The sequence below is a fragment of the Temnothorax longispinosus genome, chromosome 7 (genome assembly GCF_030848805.1).
Source record: "Temnothorax longispinosus isolate EJ_2023e chromosome 7, Tlon_JGU_v1, whole genome shotgun sequence".
In the NCBI taxonomy this organism is placed as follows: Eukaryota; Metazoa; Arthropoda; class Insecta; order Hymenoptera; family Formicidae; genus Temnothorax; species Temnothorax longispinosus.
In genome coordinates, this window is record NC_092364.1 from 19,229,626 (window position 1) to 19,247,899 (window position 18,274).

At 45.3% G+C, this 18,274-nt stretch overlaps 1 protein-coding gene across 2 annotated transcripts in view; it reads right to left on the reverse strand.

Annotated features, from left to right (window-relative positions):
* LOC139815616 (ankyrin repeat domain-containing protein SOWAHC-like) overlaps positions 1–18,274 on the reverse strand; it is a 95,121-nt gene that overhangs the window by 68,065 nt on the left and 8,782 nt on the right. For both annotated transcript variants that reach the window (XM_071782637.1, XM_071782638.1), the window contains exons 3-8: positions 16,895–17,077; positions 16,677–16,738; positions 15,142–15,516; positions 14,467–14,619; positions 1,888–1,923; positions 1,513–1,617 (exon numbers count right to left, since the gene is read on the reverse strand). In XM_071782637.1, coding sequence (XP_071638738.1) covers positions 1,513–1,617; positions 1,888–1,923; positions 14,467–14,619; positions 15,142–15,516; positions 16,677–16,738; positions 16,895–17,021 — 858 coding nt within the window. In that variant the 5' untranslated portion in view covers positions 17,022–17,077. The remainder of the gene's footprint in view (positions 1–1,512; positions 1,618–1,887; positions 1,924–14,466; positions 14,620–15,141; positions 15,517–16,676; positions 16,739–16,894; positions 17,078–18,274) is intronic.

The window sequence follows — 18,274 nt, forward strand, 5'->3', positions numbered from 1 at the left end:
TTCGATAAAAATTTACGCGATCAACAACGTGACAATTTGGCGAATGTTCACTTTATGTTAATCAAAATCGACCATAAGTCTCCTCGAAAAATTGCCGACGCTCGAGTCTGTTTTTTTTGCCTCTCGCTTTCCAAATATCGTAAATTGGTTCGTTCGCCTGGTTTATCGTGCGTGTTTTGTGGAGAATATGCGCAAATGAAAAAAAAAGTCAGTCAGAAAAACAAACAACGACAGAGCAGTTCGTTGCCAATTTCCGCGAGTCCGAGACACGTCGTAAAAAGGGTACCGCGGACGGTTAGGTTCGTACGGTAGCGGTTATAGGCGAACGTATATCGCGGCAATGTTATCCGCAAACACGCGGGTTCGGCCAATTTATCCCAAGGGATGAGGCCAACGTGGCATGGCGATGGTGGGTGTGGGGCAACCTTGTCCAGTGGAATGAATTCAGCACGCAGCCCCTGTGCGGTCAAGCCGCCTCTACCCCTTTCGCCGACTATCTCCAACCACCGTGCAACGTCCCCACCTTTTGACCATTTCACCCTCTCATCCCTTCCTCTTTCTCGTTCATCCGATGGCGCGCGCGCGCGTGTTAAGGTCGCTTCAGAATGTCCAGAGAAAACGATAGAAACGAGTGATAAAAGAAACGACAAAATTGCTAAAATATCAAAATTTAATTCACGACCAACTAAATTCCTGAAAATATTATTCTGCTAATTTTTTTCGATATATCACAAGATTGCAATTAATTATTATTAATGTAAAATGTATCGGAGTTTAGTTTCAGCTGTATCTCCCCTGAAGGAGCAGACTCGTGCTGCATCCGTGGCGGTCGAAACCACTTGACAGGCGGCGATTTATAATCGATACAAGTGGTGTGAATAGCCCTTAACCCGCTACCATCCGCCACTCCTGATCCGCTCCACATATCGCTAGCATGGTATACAACGGCCGCCTGATTGCCACGGGGGCTCTTAGATTTATTGACCTGTCAATGGCGGCGCGCGAAAACGGCGAATTTACAACGCCGCAGGTGTTAAGTTCTGCCGTGCGTGTAATAACGGCCTGATCCCCAGGCCTACGGTAAGCCACACCGTAATTATATTTCCGAACCTCCCGCCCGCTACCTTTGTCATTATCACCCGAGGTGGCGTAGCTGTAATTCAATGAGATCCATCGTGCGACCGCGCGTGTATATTACGTGTACGATAAAGGTCCGATAAACGACGCGCGAGTCTAGGAAATTTTAGCATGCAACGTGGCCGCTGCCAGTGCCACGAATCATACGTTCTGTTTGTACACGATGTTCCAAGATTGTCGCATTTATTTTCTGCCTATAGATATATACTAAAATTCCAAATCCGCAAAGTAGGATGACGCAAATTTCGAAAAAGAGGGCAAGATAATTTATAAGCAAATAAATAAAGCAGGGTGAGTTGCACAAAACGCTCATAAAATGATTCACAACTTGTAAATCTCATACATGGCGGAATAAAATGATATAGTTTATCCTACCTTGAGCCTAGTGAGACGAGGTTCCTCGGCCGCGAGCTTCGCCAACGCCTGATAGTCTCCCTGCGCCGCTCTGACCAGCCACTCCCGCGATTTTCCGTCCAGTTGCTTCGGGAAAGCATCGATCGTAGCGATTATTAGCGATTAATGGGCACGAGGGATCGCCGGGATCGATCAGCAGCACGCGGAAGATCGAGCGGGCCGTTCGATCGAGAGCGAGCGAATTTTAATTAAGATCCCCGGCCACGATCTGGCGTGCATTTATCAGGGGCCGGCGATGCACGTCCGACCAGGGAAGAGAATTACGGCCCGTGCTGCGTCGCTCTCGTCGGATTGGCGCGCGCAATAATCGCGATCTGCGGTGGGTGATGAACTTACCGAGGCAACGGAAGCGCTGTCATCCTCGTCGGCGCCCTGTGGAGAAAAGAAGAGAGGAAGGGGGTTAAAGTTGATCCCTCGAAAAATCAACATTACGCGCCACGTCACGCGGACGGTCGCGGGGCATGCAGCCGCAAGTCGCGGCGAAAACCGGTCCGCTGTATATGGCGTTGGCGTTGGTGCGCTCTCCGCAGAAAGAGCGAGAGAAAGAGAGAGAGAGAAAGAGAGAAAGTGCACTCTCGCTATATCGCGTGTGTGCCACGATGGCGAGCGCACGAAGCGGTATGGGGAACGACAGGGGGGAAGAAAATGCGTGAGCGCAGCGGGAAGCCACCGAGCACGGGACGCGCGCTTCGGCCATCAGATTGATATACGGATCCAATAATTGATTCTCCGACGCAAGGCCTTGGAGAGGCTGGCTGGTCCGCACGCACTTACGCAACCCCCGACCGTCGCCCGTCGTCCAAGAACAGACGTCCCATTTCGGAAACTGCCGTCCCCCGGACGGTCGGCAAACGATTCACGATCGTGATTATCGATGGAGCATAAAAGCACACTTAAGATACTCTCGATAAAATTCTTGTCGCGCACGATGCTTCGTATCGCCTACAAAACTCTGCTTTTAACAAAGAATCCACGCGCTGTATGATTACGTAATTCTATTTGTACGTGTTTTCATATTAATATTCTGTGTTGTGATAAATCTTAATCTTAATAATATCCTTAACAGATCTTGATAATATCCTTAAATCATACACGCGCGCGCGCGCGCGCACAGACACATACACTCGCAAACACGTGAATAAACAGTTTAACGAGAAACTCGTCGTTTAATCGCGCTCGTACACGGCGCCGATCGCTGTGCAGTGTTCCACGTTATACTTACGACGGTATATGCACGTGGTACAGTAGGATGACGCGACGAAGGAGGTGGCGGTGGAGGAGGGAGGAGGTGAGGGCTCTCTCCTGATCCCAGGAACGCTAAACGACTACTCATCCCTGTTAAACTGTTTGTATTTTCACTCGTCACGGCCACGTCGGTTGTTCGAGGTGCTCATATCGACACTCGACCCCGAATCGATCGTGACTCTTCATAAATTACTTCCACGGGTCGGCCGGGGCGTAAGAGATGTGCGTTTGCACTTTGGCCGAGTCATCATTAGCCGGCCACGATATATCTTTATCCATCGACAATATCGCGCGTGTCCTTAAGTGAAATCACGATTCGAAGGACGCGCGTCGATAGAAGCGAGACGAGTATGTCCAACTGGCATTCCAACATTAATCCAATTCCCCGCCCTTATCAAAAAAGAGAGTACGTCGTGTCGTGCCTCTTCCGGAAATTCCGTCGCTTAGAAATCAGAATGATAACCACTGACCCCCCGTCGCGTCAGGTGGTGCATCGAGGTGCGTTCCCAGCTTTCGTGCACTACGTGTGCTCTCGCAAACACGTCTGTACGCGTGCGAATGCACAGATGCATGCTGATAGGACGGACTTTGTTATATGTATGTATCACAGAGGCCATGCCTCATCGGCGATGCAACAATTGTACTTGCGATAAAAAGACATTATTGCCTTATGGCAGCGGTAAATGGATGTGTGTGAATTATTTTTAATTTAATCTTTTCATGAAGCAACTGTCTTATTAATGATTATTATTAATGATAGGTATATACCTATATAAATAAAGTACACTTTCTTATCTCTCTTGTACGAAATGCATAGGGACACTTGGTAAAAGAATACATAAATATCCCCGATTATTAGAGAAGTATATAAGAATACGTAATAACTCGATTCTCTCAAAAAATTCTTCCTCATACATTTCGAGATTAATATGCAAATTGTCGCGAAATTATGCAAGCAGCGGAAAACAAGAGAATTTTACCGAGAGCCAAAGAGATTTCGAAGAGACAAACTTGGAAGCAAACTCGAGAAAATCTTCGATCTGGATATTGAAAATCACGGACACTCGCGATCGTATGGTATTCAAATCGCAGCGAATCGCTGATTGATTTTTAAGCGATCGCGCGATACGACTCTACCGATTTTCGATGAGATTCGGGGGCAGGGGACACTTGTTCGCTCGTATCTGGGACCTGGAGATATGTAAATGTTCTCATCCTCTCATATGGCGCGAGGTCTCCACGAGAACGATCAGACAAACGGACCAGTCAGCGATGGCACAGTCACAATGTGCTATGAGCCATAACGGCGTGGTTATCAGATAAGCTTATAAGACCCAGGTAATCGTAATAGCATCGCAATGGCGGTTTCTCTGGCTCCATCGTGGTCGATGAACGGAGATGGGGAAGCGGTGGATAAACGATGAACGAAGACGAGAGAAGAAACGAGTCGCCGGGCCTCTCTTCCCCATCGGCGAGTCATTGTTCGGTCGTAATTAATATTTTAATTGAGATCAGCGGGAATTAATTAACGCAACAGGCCTGTTAAGGTCGTTCGCCTGAACCGATCAATCGTGATCGTGGCGCGCTTGTCAGGATCAAGATTTAATTCCGTCTTCTTATTCGTAATATCTCTATCAGGACGTGCAAGACGTTATAAGCTTGATAAGAGGGTACGATTCACAAAAAGGAAATAATCGTGAGTAAATTGATTACTGCCACAGCAAATGTTACTTGAAGAAAGAAGCAAGGATCCATTAATTCGTCCATTATGAATATTAACAAATCTAGCTTTACGCATTGGATGATAATTCGGATAGCTAAATATTCTATTGTAACGGCGGAGACATATGCAGATGGACGCTCGTATATCACATTCGTAATCGGATAAAAAGCTAACGACGCGACGCATACAAGCCGCATAATCAGTTAGGATGTGATCCTAGCACGAGCGAGCGGCGAACCGAGTATCATAGAAATGGATACAAAGGGGCCATCAGCAGCCACGGTAACGAGCCAGCCCGACCTACCCACCCCATCGTATCCCCCATTGTTATCGCTCTTCGTGGCGCATCAGCGCCGACTCAAAAACACGCTCTCCCGGCAGTTAAGCCGTGCACATTCGCGCGTCTAATTCCGCGAATGTGGCCAGCGGCAGGTACTCAACTACTCAGCAGGCATGCACGTGCTTACTCGTGCCCTCCTGTCTCTTTCTCTCCGTGTCTCCCTCTCGTTCTCTCTGTCTCTCTTTTACGCTTCCCGCGCCTCTCCCACGTCTCGAACAATAAAAGGAATACGCGGTGTAAAGCAGATAGCGAACGCGCGCTCGCTCTCTTCAGGGTGGAAACGTTTTAATAAGCAGACGTGGCCTCTCCGAGGGGGCGTATAAATATATTCGGTTGCTCTAGCGAAAGCCGTACTCTTGCACTGCGAAAGAGTGAGAGACGTGATATGGGGAGACTATAAGGGAGACTGGGTGGTGCACCGGGGGCGGATATATCGGTGAGACGAGAAGGGTAGAGCGGGGGACGGCGGGCGTGGTAGAACGAGAGGCAAAACATGTTGCGGCACGAGCTGCCTCGAGAGCTCCGCGGAATTAGCTTTATTATAACCTGGGGGCCATCCATACATGCCTAACAGCGCAGGAACATTCGCCGGCCAATAAGCCAAATGCTAACCAAACATTTTCGCGACTCGGCGTATCCTACAATTCATCCCTTCCTCGCGTCTCCCTGTAGCGCCGAGAGGTCCAGCAAGGAGGATCGATCTTGATTAAAGCGAGATGTGTATTAACATGACCATCAACCGACGGTGCAAGCGTGACGACGATTCGTCACGCTTAATGTTTCGTGATTTAACTTTAGATGAACAAGATATATCTTTCTGAGATATATGTGCGAAAAAGGAATTCTATTCTTTTATCTCAATATAATGTGGGGCTTAAGAAAAATTAAACACGCGGTTTATCAATCGTGATTCCGCTTAAGATACGCCGGGCTAATACAAGATGCATCGAAGAATTAGGCGCATATTTACTGCGGTTGCAGGGAAGTCCGATCCAGCCTCTAACGACTCTCCCTCCCTCAGGAGGAACTTTTCTGGTCGCGGCAGCGCCGTGAAACGATTAGGCCCGGATTAGTCGAGCGCGCGAGATCGATTATGCGATCCTGCGGATAACATTGGCCTGATTTATTCCCCTAATGGGCGTTCGCGCATTCATTTCGAGGCCGTGCGAGGCAATTCCACGGGGCTTCGTCGGATGGCGGTGCCCGTCCTGCCGCTGACAGGAAAACTCTCGCTGGGTGATTCAGCGTTCGGTTCGGCGACGCCTCCCAACGACCACCATAATGCCTATCTACCTCGGGTATCCACCTACCTAACGCCATTTCCATCGTCCGGGATCATAATCCAAGGTTCAATCGCGAGCCGAATGAAATCGCGTCGAAATATGACGACGAGATGTTAGGAGCTAAACGGTCACGGCGGCTCAAGTACTGACCCTCTAATCGGCACCGCCGATTCTCTCATTCGTCCAGTCTGTCGATCAGAAATCGATTGGTTTCGGTCAAATTAATGGATTTAATTTAAAAAAAAGAGGAAATGACACGAGTGCTCTGCAATTTATATGAAGTACGCAGAATACTTTGCTTTAACGGCGTTCATCGATGCTGAGCGTAACAGGCAACGCGAGATTTATACATATAATTCGACGCGTGCGTGACGCGATAAAGTAAATAAACGGATTTTAAAAAATGAGATTTATGACTAATATAGGTTCCGGCTTGAAATCGGCTGGGCGGAATTAATTTTGCGACGGCGGGATACAAGCGTCGCGTATATACGAGGGAAATTCGACAAGTCGGCGCGGAACAATTACACGATGGCGGGGAAATTAGCGATCGCGGGCGATTATTATCTCGCGTAGCGGCGTAGAGGGTGATTCATAACCCGCGCCTCGTATTTTCCGCGGACGGCACACGTCGAATTTGGTCCGGATGGGAAACACAGGCGGCATCGACACCGCACGCTCGCTCAACCGGCCCTCTTCTCCGCCGCCCCTCGCCTCTTCGTTGACAGGATTATATTCGTACGTACCCACCGTGTTCCTCGGTGTACTTCGGTCCCGCAATACGCGTCGCGCGATCATATTCCCGTCAGCTAATAAATTTAGCGCGTTGCTCGAGCACACGAGCTGTCGCCGCGCGATTATCGTCGATTGTTCTGCTGGCAATGCTACAGTTTCGAGAGGTTCCAATGGTAAAGCGTTTCCTTTCTGAACAAAATAGCGCGATCTGGTCATTCAGATTATACATGAGATCCCGTATCTGATACAAATTATTAATAATCTTGCGAAAAATCGCATAGAATTGTAATATTGTGAACAAGTTAGACGAGCTCGTTGATAAATGTCTGAAAAGCGTTAGGCGATAGTGCGCTAGACGTAAAGTACGCTAGGAAGCTGTCGGGCGGAAGAAATCTTAATAGCCGATGCGTCGGCGCGATAGAGTCGTTGTGAAATTAACTTCTCGAAAAGAGTACCGTTTCACGAAATGACTGGGCGTGACGAACGCTGTGTTAATCTGCGCCGGTGTTGTGCAATAGGGCCGAGCGCGATTATATCGCAGATATACAGTCGATATCGCGCGACCAATAAGAAAATTAAAACATGTACATTCAGATCGGAATACGTTGCTGTTCATAAAGACAACGTTTTATAAAATGAAACATTTTTATATTGTTTATGAACATTGTAGAACAACTTTAGGACGTGTCAGCCAAAACAAAAATGTGAAGGGATACCTGTTCTGGACTATGCTTATTCATCGGGAACCGAAACTTCGCGACATTCAATTCAGTGAAGCGAGAGGAAGAAGCGGTTGGCGTAGCCTCTTGTATAGTCCATGATGTACTGCGATGAAGGTCGAGCTTAGCCGCCCGCGCGGTTTCGTCTCCTAACGAGTTTATCGCATCCTTTTTAACGTTATTAACACGGGCTAACGAACTGGAAGTGCCGAGTCACCCAGGTCCTATACCGAACCACATTGGAGTCACGGTGGTTCCGCCAGGTATACACACCTGTACACGCGTGTCTGATCTTTACGCGGGTGTGAGCGTGCGGGTATGTATGTGTGTGTGTGTACGTGCGTGGATGTGTGTACGCGGGCTTGTAAGTACAGGGCGAGAGGCGGGCGTTCGACGGTGCCAGTTACGTGTATAAGGTGGGATAAAGGTACGTATAGATACACAGCCTGGCCTGTCTGTGCGGCCCTGATACCCGGGTCTCTGGGCTAATTCCGAGGTGTAATCTACGGGTACCATCTCAATGGATTAGCATATAGATAGCGAGGTAGACTGACCGCATATATGCGCACCTAGACCACGCCACAGGGGGAGGACGCGGGCATGTCCGTTTTGGTCCCGTGTCCTACGCACGTAAGGGGGTCAAATGATGTTGCAACGACGTTCTCGTGCGATTGCTAGAAATAAACTCTAGACATATCGTGTGTCCGCATTAACGAAGTCAATTAAGACTTGTACAATCAATGGATAACAAGAGAAATTAAAATCGACGCCGAGAGAAGTTCTCTTCTGTTTTAAACATCACCAAGAAAAGTAAACCGATGAAAGTAACAATATAGTTCAGAGACGTAAACCGTCGACATATTAATTTTAAAAATATTCATTGAGTTCCTCGGATTATCTTCAAGATTTTTATTCACGCAATTCGGCCAATTCAATCTCATCTGCCACATCGACGTGGCTACAGAAAGACATGCCATCTTTCTCCGTGAGGACTTCCGTCTCGGAGATCATTGGGGGATAAGAGGCGTCATCGACGCTGACGGCAACGGACGCTGGGTTACGAGAGGGGGCGGACGGGCCCGCGGACTTGGGGCATTTCGCCCGAGGTGATTCGGTCGCGAGGTAATTTGTGCTCACAGCGGGGCTGAGCAAACACGCGCGGCGGGGGTGCCTCGAAAAATTAAATAACTCGATGACTGGTCACATTCTCGAATGTGCGCGGCACATATAGCTCTCGGGACCGAACGAACGTGCATACATACATATGTACGTCGACAGTCCCGAGATGTCCGCGAAGAAGGGCGCCTCTCGGCTGAATGACGTGGCCCTCTATTGTCCCTCTTTTCCCCCTCTCTCTCGTTCTACCTTCCCGCATCGCGAACAGTGCGTCCCGGGGGAACACCGTGGGCCTTGTGCGGCCTAGGACGATCCCAGGACTGTGCCCAGGGAGCGAGCGCCGGCCTCCCGCGGACTTATGAATACAAATAGCCGCTCACTGCGCGACTCAGATCCTTGATAAGGTACGGTCCTGGCTTACCGTACCGTCGCATAAAGTACAGACTTAGGGCCTTGCAGGGCCCATCCGATATAGGACCGTTTAACGGCAGATTATCCTCGCAACGGAGAAAGATTTGAATCGACCAGAAAGATTTCGCGAGTTGCGCGTGGATAAATTGTAAAACAAGATGATTTACAGAATTTAATTTAAATAGAACGGGCAGAAACGATCAAATGTGTAATCGATCCTCCACGAGCGCGATATAATGCGAATCGATATTTCTAAGAAAATCGACGAGCTTGCTGTTATTTGTCTTATCGGAATGTATTCGAATTATTCTTTTTTTTTGCAACACTATGTAGAAAATTATTATAGAGAAAAACAACCAGACAATAATACAAAAATTTCGGTCCCACGATCGGACCACCAAGAAGGGCCCCACGACCCGGAAGGGCGGCGCCCCGTCCGCCGCTGTCATGACAGTCACAATCAGTCAGTTTTCGGTATAGTCTCCGGACTGTCACTACGGGAGACAAGACTCCCGTGGATGAATACCGGGGTCTGCCATTCACCGGGAATGCCAGGGAACGAAGAAGGCAATCAACGAGACTGATTTAATATACGCGTGCGTCTCAAGAGGGAAAAAGAAATCTTGTTATCCGCCTCGTGATCTTTTCTCCAAGAGAAGATGCGGCAGTTGATAGATTAGCGTAAGACCAGAAGCCTAAGTTGGTATGGAAACGTGATAGACGATAGGAATTATGAGAAGACAACAAGCGACCCATTGTAAACCGCTTGCCGTTTTCCCCCGCGCCCTTTGCGTAGGCATCTGCCCTACCTACCACATATATATTATCACATAAAGGCCTAAAGAATTCTCGCGGAAGTAAAAGCGAGGCGAGGCAAAGCGAGGCGTCGTCGCCGTTGAGCAAACAAATTTAATGCCGCGTGCATAACGACACCAATTTAAATGATAATACGCGGTGTGTGTGCCTACAAGATTAACTCGTAATAGGCCGGAATAAATGTCGGCGGACCTGTTAGAAGTGTATCTAGTCGCCCGTTACACGGAAACAGTGGGTGCTAACTACTTCTGTAGACAAGCTTGTTTATATTGGTGCGCGCTGTGCAAGCACGAAAACTATGCATGAGTCCGTACGCACGCATCTGGCGGTAGTGCCAAGAAAATTGGGTCGCCAGAGATCACGTTTTGCTAGATCTCTCAACGTCGTGTTATTAACGAGACCGCGGGTGAGTTATCATCGGGCGTCGGGTATCGCGCTAGCATTCGCAACCCGCAATTATCCGGTCGGTTATTAAATTTAACCGGCGATATTTAATTATCCTCCGATGAGGTGTTGCCGTGCGTATTAAGCGCTGCACCATAATTTACTCGATTACGTGTAGAACGTTCGATAGCCGATAATCATATTCGGCGCTACAAGAGATGCACGCTACCCGAATGCATCTTCCCGCGAACGACCACCGGCACTTACGCGGTTTTCCCGTGTTATACGAGATAGCGTGATGATGGAGAAAAAAAGGATCTACGCGGGGGAGAGCGATACCTCGCGCGTTCATCGACTACATCGATAAATCCTGACGGTAATGAGTGGGCTTATCTCAAAGACACTTATCAGCTGGCACTCCTGCCCAAGTGAATTTGCCTAATTAAAGGAACAAGATGTAAACGATTTTATTTCCATCACTGTTCGTGCTATCTGCGTATCTGCCGACCACTTGGAACGAATAAATGGTTTCCTCCGTATCTATCATTCTTCCTCTCTCTCTTTCTCTTCTCACAGAAAACCGAGCAACGCACTTAAACTACCACGGCCAGATGCACCTGTCAAGTGCTCTATGCCGTTGGTTTGATTAATGACAGAAATATTTCTTGAATAAACAACGGAGCACGCTTAAGCTTGAACAGATTGATATTTAGATATACTTAGAAGCAGCAACAATTTAGATTTAAAAGATAATCAGGCAATTGTATAGCAAAGAGATAACTCGTAGTTAACCTTCGTTGATCTTATGTTAACATTTCGAATCTAAACTACTGCGAAGAAAAATCTTCGTAGTCTTCGTATCTTCTGTAAACGTATTCTCTATAATGAATATATAAAAGCGGTCTTCTTTCTTTTTAAGTTTTTTTTAAATGGTAATATCAACATTAACGTTTGAATTATGACAGAGATCTTATTTCATTTACTGCCAAATAGTTTACTTCAAAAGTAAGAATTAGAAATATTGAACACAAGCTAATTAGAGGGAATAATCAAGCTCGATCAAGAGTCGACGATGCTTCGGAAGTAAGCTGCACGAAGTAAGTTTGCCTGCGGAGGTGTCTTGTCGAGATTGTCGCGGATAGAATCATGTGCAAGCTGTGCCCTCGCTTCCTCACCTCGCCTCGCCACGCCGTTGAACCTCTTTGCATATACATTCTGTAAGATTACTTTGTGCGGTTTACACCCAACCTCCTCCCCTCCCCTTCCCCCCTCGGCCGTCCCTCAGCATAGCACGCTGCGCTTCACTTGAGCCCTCGCCTGGTTTCGTTGCCGAGAGGCAAACTACCCTCCAAGTTTCACCCAAGGTCCCTAATGTATGCGGAACTATACGGCAGAAATTCCAAGTTCGGCATGGCCGTGTTAGGCGCCTTTATGATGAGTTTCCACCCTCTCGTTCTCTCTTTGCCGCGCTCGCGAGGGAAGGGACGAGGCTCGCTCGACAAGACTCGCCCTTCGCATAAGAGGCAAACACGCGTGATCCTAATTAGAACGCGTCCTCGAGGTGCCGAAGTAAAAGCGAGCTTCTTGTTAGGCGTTCCGACGAAGGCGCCGTCGGCATTCGCGCGCGCATATACGCCAGCGTACAAGCGAGATGCACTATCCAAGTAAAAGGACCCCTCTCTCCTCCCTATTTCGCGAACATTTCTACACAAACAATGTCAAAATCTTAATTTTCGCGACATGGTGATAATTCGCAAAATCCGCGGTTCAATGTTCTTATAATTGACGGAACGAATGATTGCCAGAGATAATAGAAATTTTATACATGAAGTACTTGTTATTTTTGTAAAGAAATATTCACATACAAAATAAAAAACTGAAGCAAGAATTCTCAGAAGTAAATATGATAAATAAAATATCCCGCCACCCGTACTCGTATTTACATAGACAAGAAGTTTCACTGTTGAAAAAGCCTACAATGCTTACAAACGACCGCATTAGTCGTGTATTACATTGATATAAATACATTATGCTTTGGTGATTAAATGGTGTCAGGAATTTTTAATACTAAAAATTAAAGTACAAAGTGTTTGTTATACACGAACGAATTAAGATAAAATTTAATTAAAATAAAATAAATATATTTGCAAATAATTAAAAAATTCTAATTAATTGAAAGATATTATATCGACTATTCCAAATTTTTCATTCAAACTATTCTGAATGTTTCATCTTCGCACTTCTCTATTACCCTGGCTTTCCTCTGTCATGAGCTTTCATGACGAACCTGTCACGCGTTCAATGACTCGCGATCAGCCGTTCGAAGAAAATATGATGAAAAACTACGTAGAATGTGTTGACGCGGCAATTGGCCGGCAGACCGGCGCGGCGCGGCACGCGACACCGCGCTAGACGAAACGGTCATTAGCGATGCAAAGGGCGGAATCGCGCGGCTACGTTGCATGATAATTACTGTAAAGAAAGGCCGACGAGCTCTACCCACGGGCTTCCCAGGAGATTACAGGATGTCCGGAGGCGAGAGGATTCTCCCCGCATGACCCGAAAACCCTTTCCGCGCTTACAAGCAATAAAAATTAACGGCCGGCCCGGTCAAATCGTATATGAAAGGCGGCTCGCCAGGACCGGACTATGGTGTCTGAGTAATACATAATTATCACGGGCTATTCAATGTATACACGCGGCAATAAACAGTTTCCTTTTGTAACGAAACTGTCGTATAGGAGAGAATGTGTCGAAATCTTTCAGTGGCCGTTAACATTTTATCCAAATTTCGTAAAGCCAGAATATTACAAATAAGTTATGTACGATACGCCTCTTATGTAATAGTTCATTCTGATAATAGTAGAAAAAAAATTTTAGTGTCATCTACGGCTAAGAACAATCGATGGAATTACAGTATTAATTATTTTTATCAACAGAATGAGTGAGATTTCCAGTTTTTCCCTTAAAGGACTAAATAAATTATGCCGCAGCCACGCGCAAGAGGCGAGCCGAGAGCACGATCCGGTCATAATCGGTCGAAGGAAGCGTGAAACGGCCGCTTCTTTTCTCCTTTGTGGAGCGTCTTAACCGGCCGGCGCCTTTAATCGTGAGATCCGATAAATATATCGAAATTATGATGGAGGATCGACCGCGTACAGGACAGGCCGGGGCGGCACATCCTGCCGGTGCTGCATCCAACTTTGTTGGTTGCGGCGGAAAGGAGCTTGTTCCCCGCTCTCCTCTCGAGATCTCGAGACCTCTCCTCCTCTACTTTTAATTTCCAGGCGCGGCTAATTATGATTTACGGCAACATCGGCGCAACATCCTGATCGCTACGCGAGATACCGCCCGCAGGATATTCAAATGCGATGAATATTGCTCGCCGCGATAAACGGCACACGAACGACAAGATAAACGGAGAAAGAGAGATGGGAAATTGCGCGCGAGAGAAAAAGAGAGGGAGAGAGAAGGAGAGAAGGAGAGAACGCGAGAAAGGGAGAACCGTCGCGAGAGCGCGTGTAAAGGATACGGAGAAAGGATTCCTAGTAGCCTACCTACTCGGTATGCAAGATGGGCAGTCAGCCTTGTACATACCGCATCCTTCCTCCCGCCCTTCGAAGGATGTATAGGTATCCGCGCGCGTGGATCGTTCCGTGCCGAATCGCTCGTCCGTAGTATTTAAAGCCCCGACGGGATAATTCAATACGGGACCCTGAACCCTTTGTGTCCCCGCATGTGTTTGGAAAACATAAGCTGCCTGGCGATGTCACAACACGATGAGCGCCATGATTCAACCCTCGCCAAGAAACCGAGGTGTAGCAAACGTCTTTCCCCCGAGAGAGACAACACATAACAGACTCTAAAAATACACACTCTGATCTATATATAGAGTCCAATGTCTTTCTTTCACGTGAGGGATTTTTGTGTACGCATTTTTTCCCCGAAATTTTATTTTATTATTTACAAATCAGTATTATTTGTATAAACTATAGTTTTCCAAACTCATTCTCTCTTTTCTCTCGCTTTCCTCCGAATTTTATTCTGTCCACTTACTTTCGCGACTCTATATCATTCGCAGCGCTTCACACACACACACACACACACACACACAATTGTAAAACAAAAATATACAGCACTTACCTTATCCGTTCGTTTTCTGGCAGGAACAGTCGTTTCGTTAGGACGGGCATGAAGATCGGTTTCGCTAGCCATTCGATTGAAACGTTGCATTCGTTCACGAACGCTGAGCTGTTCAGCCGAAGAAGGATTCGTTGTCGTGACTGCTTCATTCTCCTGGAATTTATCAGTTTCGATTCCCAGATTTAATACGGGATTTATGACAAACGCGATGAATAACAGATGACAAATCAACTCAGAACGACTACCAAAATAAGAGTCTTTAAGAGACGTAAACAAACGATAAATAGATAATGTTGATACTGGTATATTATTAATATAAAATACTAGAAACCATCTATATAATCTTAAAAAATATACACATGATACTACACTAATAATTGTATATCAAACAAAATCTCTTATTTAAAATTTTCTAATAATTTATAAATATATAATTATTGTATAAAAACCGTGATTATATATATATATTATAATTTTTAATAGATATTTTATTTTTGTAACTATGTAAATTAATATGACATCGTAAATAAATTCATAGAAAATATAGTCGTTTATCACCAGCACGATACATCGTTTCCTCGTTTCCTCGATAACCGCGCAAGTATGACGACATCGATAACAGTTGTGAGTATGCTTTCAAGGAAATATAAGTAAGATAATCAACGAGAAGCCTACCTTTATAACGGCTTCCGAAGTGCTGTTCCGGTTTCTGTCGACGTTTTCCTTGTTCTCCACCTTGAGCTTGTCCTGACTTTTGCGACGCGGTGGAACAGGTGGCGATGACACCGACGCCACCCCGACGGACTCCGAGTCGTCATTTTTTTCGCGCATAGATATCGGCGACGCACTCTCTTCGAGACTCGCGTGAGAACTGCTCGAGGACGGGCTGAGGGGCGCGGGGGGTGGCGGCCGGTAAGGTGGAGGTTCGCGTAAAGGAGAAACTGGAGTAGCTAAATCGGGGGTGGCCACGGGAGATGCCACTTGCTTAGGGGGCGAAAGGTCTAAGAAGGGTTGCCGATATTTCTTCTTGAGGACCAAGTACTTTTCACCCTGTTAAGAAACGTTCACTTTGAGAGCACTCCGCGTGAGTGAAAAAGTGCTCGCAGACAGGAGCGACGCAAATTTTAACCCGTGTTTCGCTAACTTTATTTTCTGTCATATTAATTACCGAAGAAATATAAAAATCCCAGGAATTCAATAAAAATGTAATTTTAATTTCCACTTCTGAGTGTTTTCTCGTGAAAAATATATATATAAACAAATAAATTTTTCTCAAATAGTCTCACATATTTAATGTACTAGTAAATGAAAAATAACAGTAAGTCTTTTTCATTAAACTTTCTATAATTCTCTACAATCGCTTTCTTACTGCTAAAATCGTACTTTCTCCAAGTCCAAATCAATTGATCTATTGTAAATACAAAAAGTTTAATATTGTTGCGCGAAATCAGTTTTAACAGCGATTTTGCTAAGACAATGCGCAACAAAATTCTAAAAAAAAAAAAAAAAAGGTTTCTCACAGCGCTACAAATATTAATTAATCGAACATTAGAAAGAACTCTCCCTTCAGCAATACGCCTAACGGCTTTCATTTCGAGGATATAGACCGCAATAGCACGCATTCACGTGATAGCATTATGAATATTTACTAATACCAACCGATGTGCAGGGATTTCGTGTGATTCGTCTTTTTGCAAAAAAGAATGCACAAAAAACTGGGATATTGTGGAATAAGTACAAATTATTAATATAAATATAAATCTAATTTATAAAAAATACATATAATAATATTTATATTTATAAATATAAATTAATAAAAATTTCAACTCACAATTTCACTGACAGAACCTAGGATTTTGCAAAATTACTGAAATCTAGTAAGATTGTGTAATTTTTATTCATTCCACAATATCCCGGATTTTTTGTGGATTCTCTAGAAATTTAATATTTTGCAAAAAAAAAAAAATTACACACACGAAATCCTTGCGACACATGTAACACTGTAGCGCTCAATTCCAAAGTAGCTAGGAAGGATTCTTCAAGCAACGCAACGACTCCGCTCCAGAGAGAATTTTTCAGCTGATCGTCTTCAGCTGATCGCGAGCGGAGCCGGCAACGTCGCGTCGGGCGCGCAACAAGTCGCTCCTGTCAGGACGGAGAGACTCGCGGGGACGTAGAGAAAGAGAGAGAGAGGGCTCGTATTGACCTACCTCCTCGTTCTTTATGGTGGCCAGGATATTGACGTACTCCTTGAAACGATTCCTCGCCTCGACTGTAACACAAAATCGCACGTTGCACCACGCTGAACAGCCACGACAGCGTCGACCGCTCGCTGCCTACGTGTTTACACCGCGTAAGCGAAACGCGGAGGTCACGCCTCGCGACGGGGCAGCCGCGAGCGGGACGCGGCGACGTGAATGAAACCCACCTCGCGTCTCCGGGTCCGTCAGGAACCGCTTGAAATGCTTCACCAGGTCGTGATTGCGCGCCGTGCCCCCGTTTTCCAGCAGATAGTTGCGAATCTCCTCGAGAGACAGTTCACTGGGCGTCGCCATCTTGGACGAACTGACTCACTGGAGCGCGCGGGCGGCCGTCCGTGACGCGATCCGGCCTGTTGATAACAGCGCTCGCTGTAGTTACCACCGAGAATGAGCGGACGGTGACTGATTGAATTTTTTTTCTCGATTCGCTCTTTTATGTATACATAAAAGCGTACGCACGTAAATGTCGCATAATAAGGTGTAGAATAATCATGAAATAATTATAAAGAATAATTATGATTAAGTAAGAAAATTATAATATAACGTCAATAATTTTTACTTATATATATTATTTAAATATATTTATATAATTTAATATAATATATATTTTAAGCAAAAATATTGACGTTAAGTTATTTATAATTTTTTTACTTAACCAGATTATTTAACCAAATTATACTTTTATAATTTATATATGTAAATATAAATTATTATTAAATTAAATATGCTATTTATAATTTATATATAGGTATATATATATATATATATATATATATATAATATATATCTATAAACTGTATATCGTTATAAATTATAATTTACATACATATATAAATTATAAAATTAATTACAAAATGTAATTATATATACAAAGTATATTGCTATTTTAGTTTTAAATTGATGTGAACATACTCTGCAAATCACGCTTGATAAGCAGCTCACAAGCTTGTCAGATATTCGCCAAAATCGTCGATACATATATAGAACGCTATATATGTATATTTAATAGCCGCGAAAGTATCTATCCGTGTTAATGCATTCGTTAGCGATATATTATTCACCTGCACCTGAATAAACGATTCTCAAATGCTTTTTAGCGTTATTCTGCGCGGAATATATCCAACGTTTGAACGTGCGGTGATCTCCGTTCACGTTCGACCGGATTAAATACCATATTTTAAACGCGCCGGCACATACTAATGGAGGCGTCGCAACGTCGGAGTGCATTTAACGCTTTCCCGCCGTAAAGCTCTTTACGATCGGATAGGATCAAAACGCACGACACGCGCGCTTCATGCGAAACCTTTTTAACAGACGTTCAGGCGAAATCGTAATCTGTCCCTGCCAACGTTGGCGCGGGGCACCGTCCGGAACACGCGCCTCTATATTTATTCAACGACCAATTAGTAACCGACGCGATAAATTCTGCCTTAATTTATGATCGACCATAATTTTCCGTGTACTTTTAAAGCTGCCCCATAAGAGAGAGTAGGGTATAAAGAAACGTGCGTATCTCGTGACTGAGACGTTCGTGTCTTTCGCCTTTT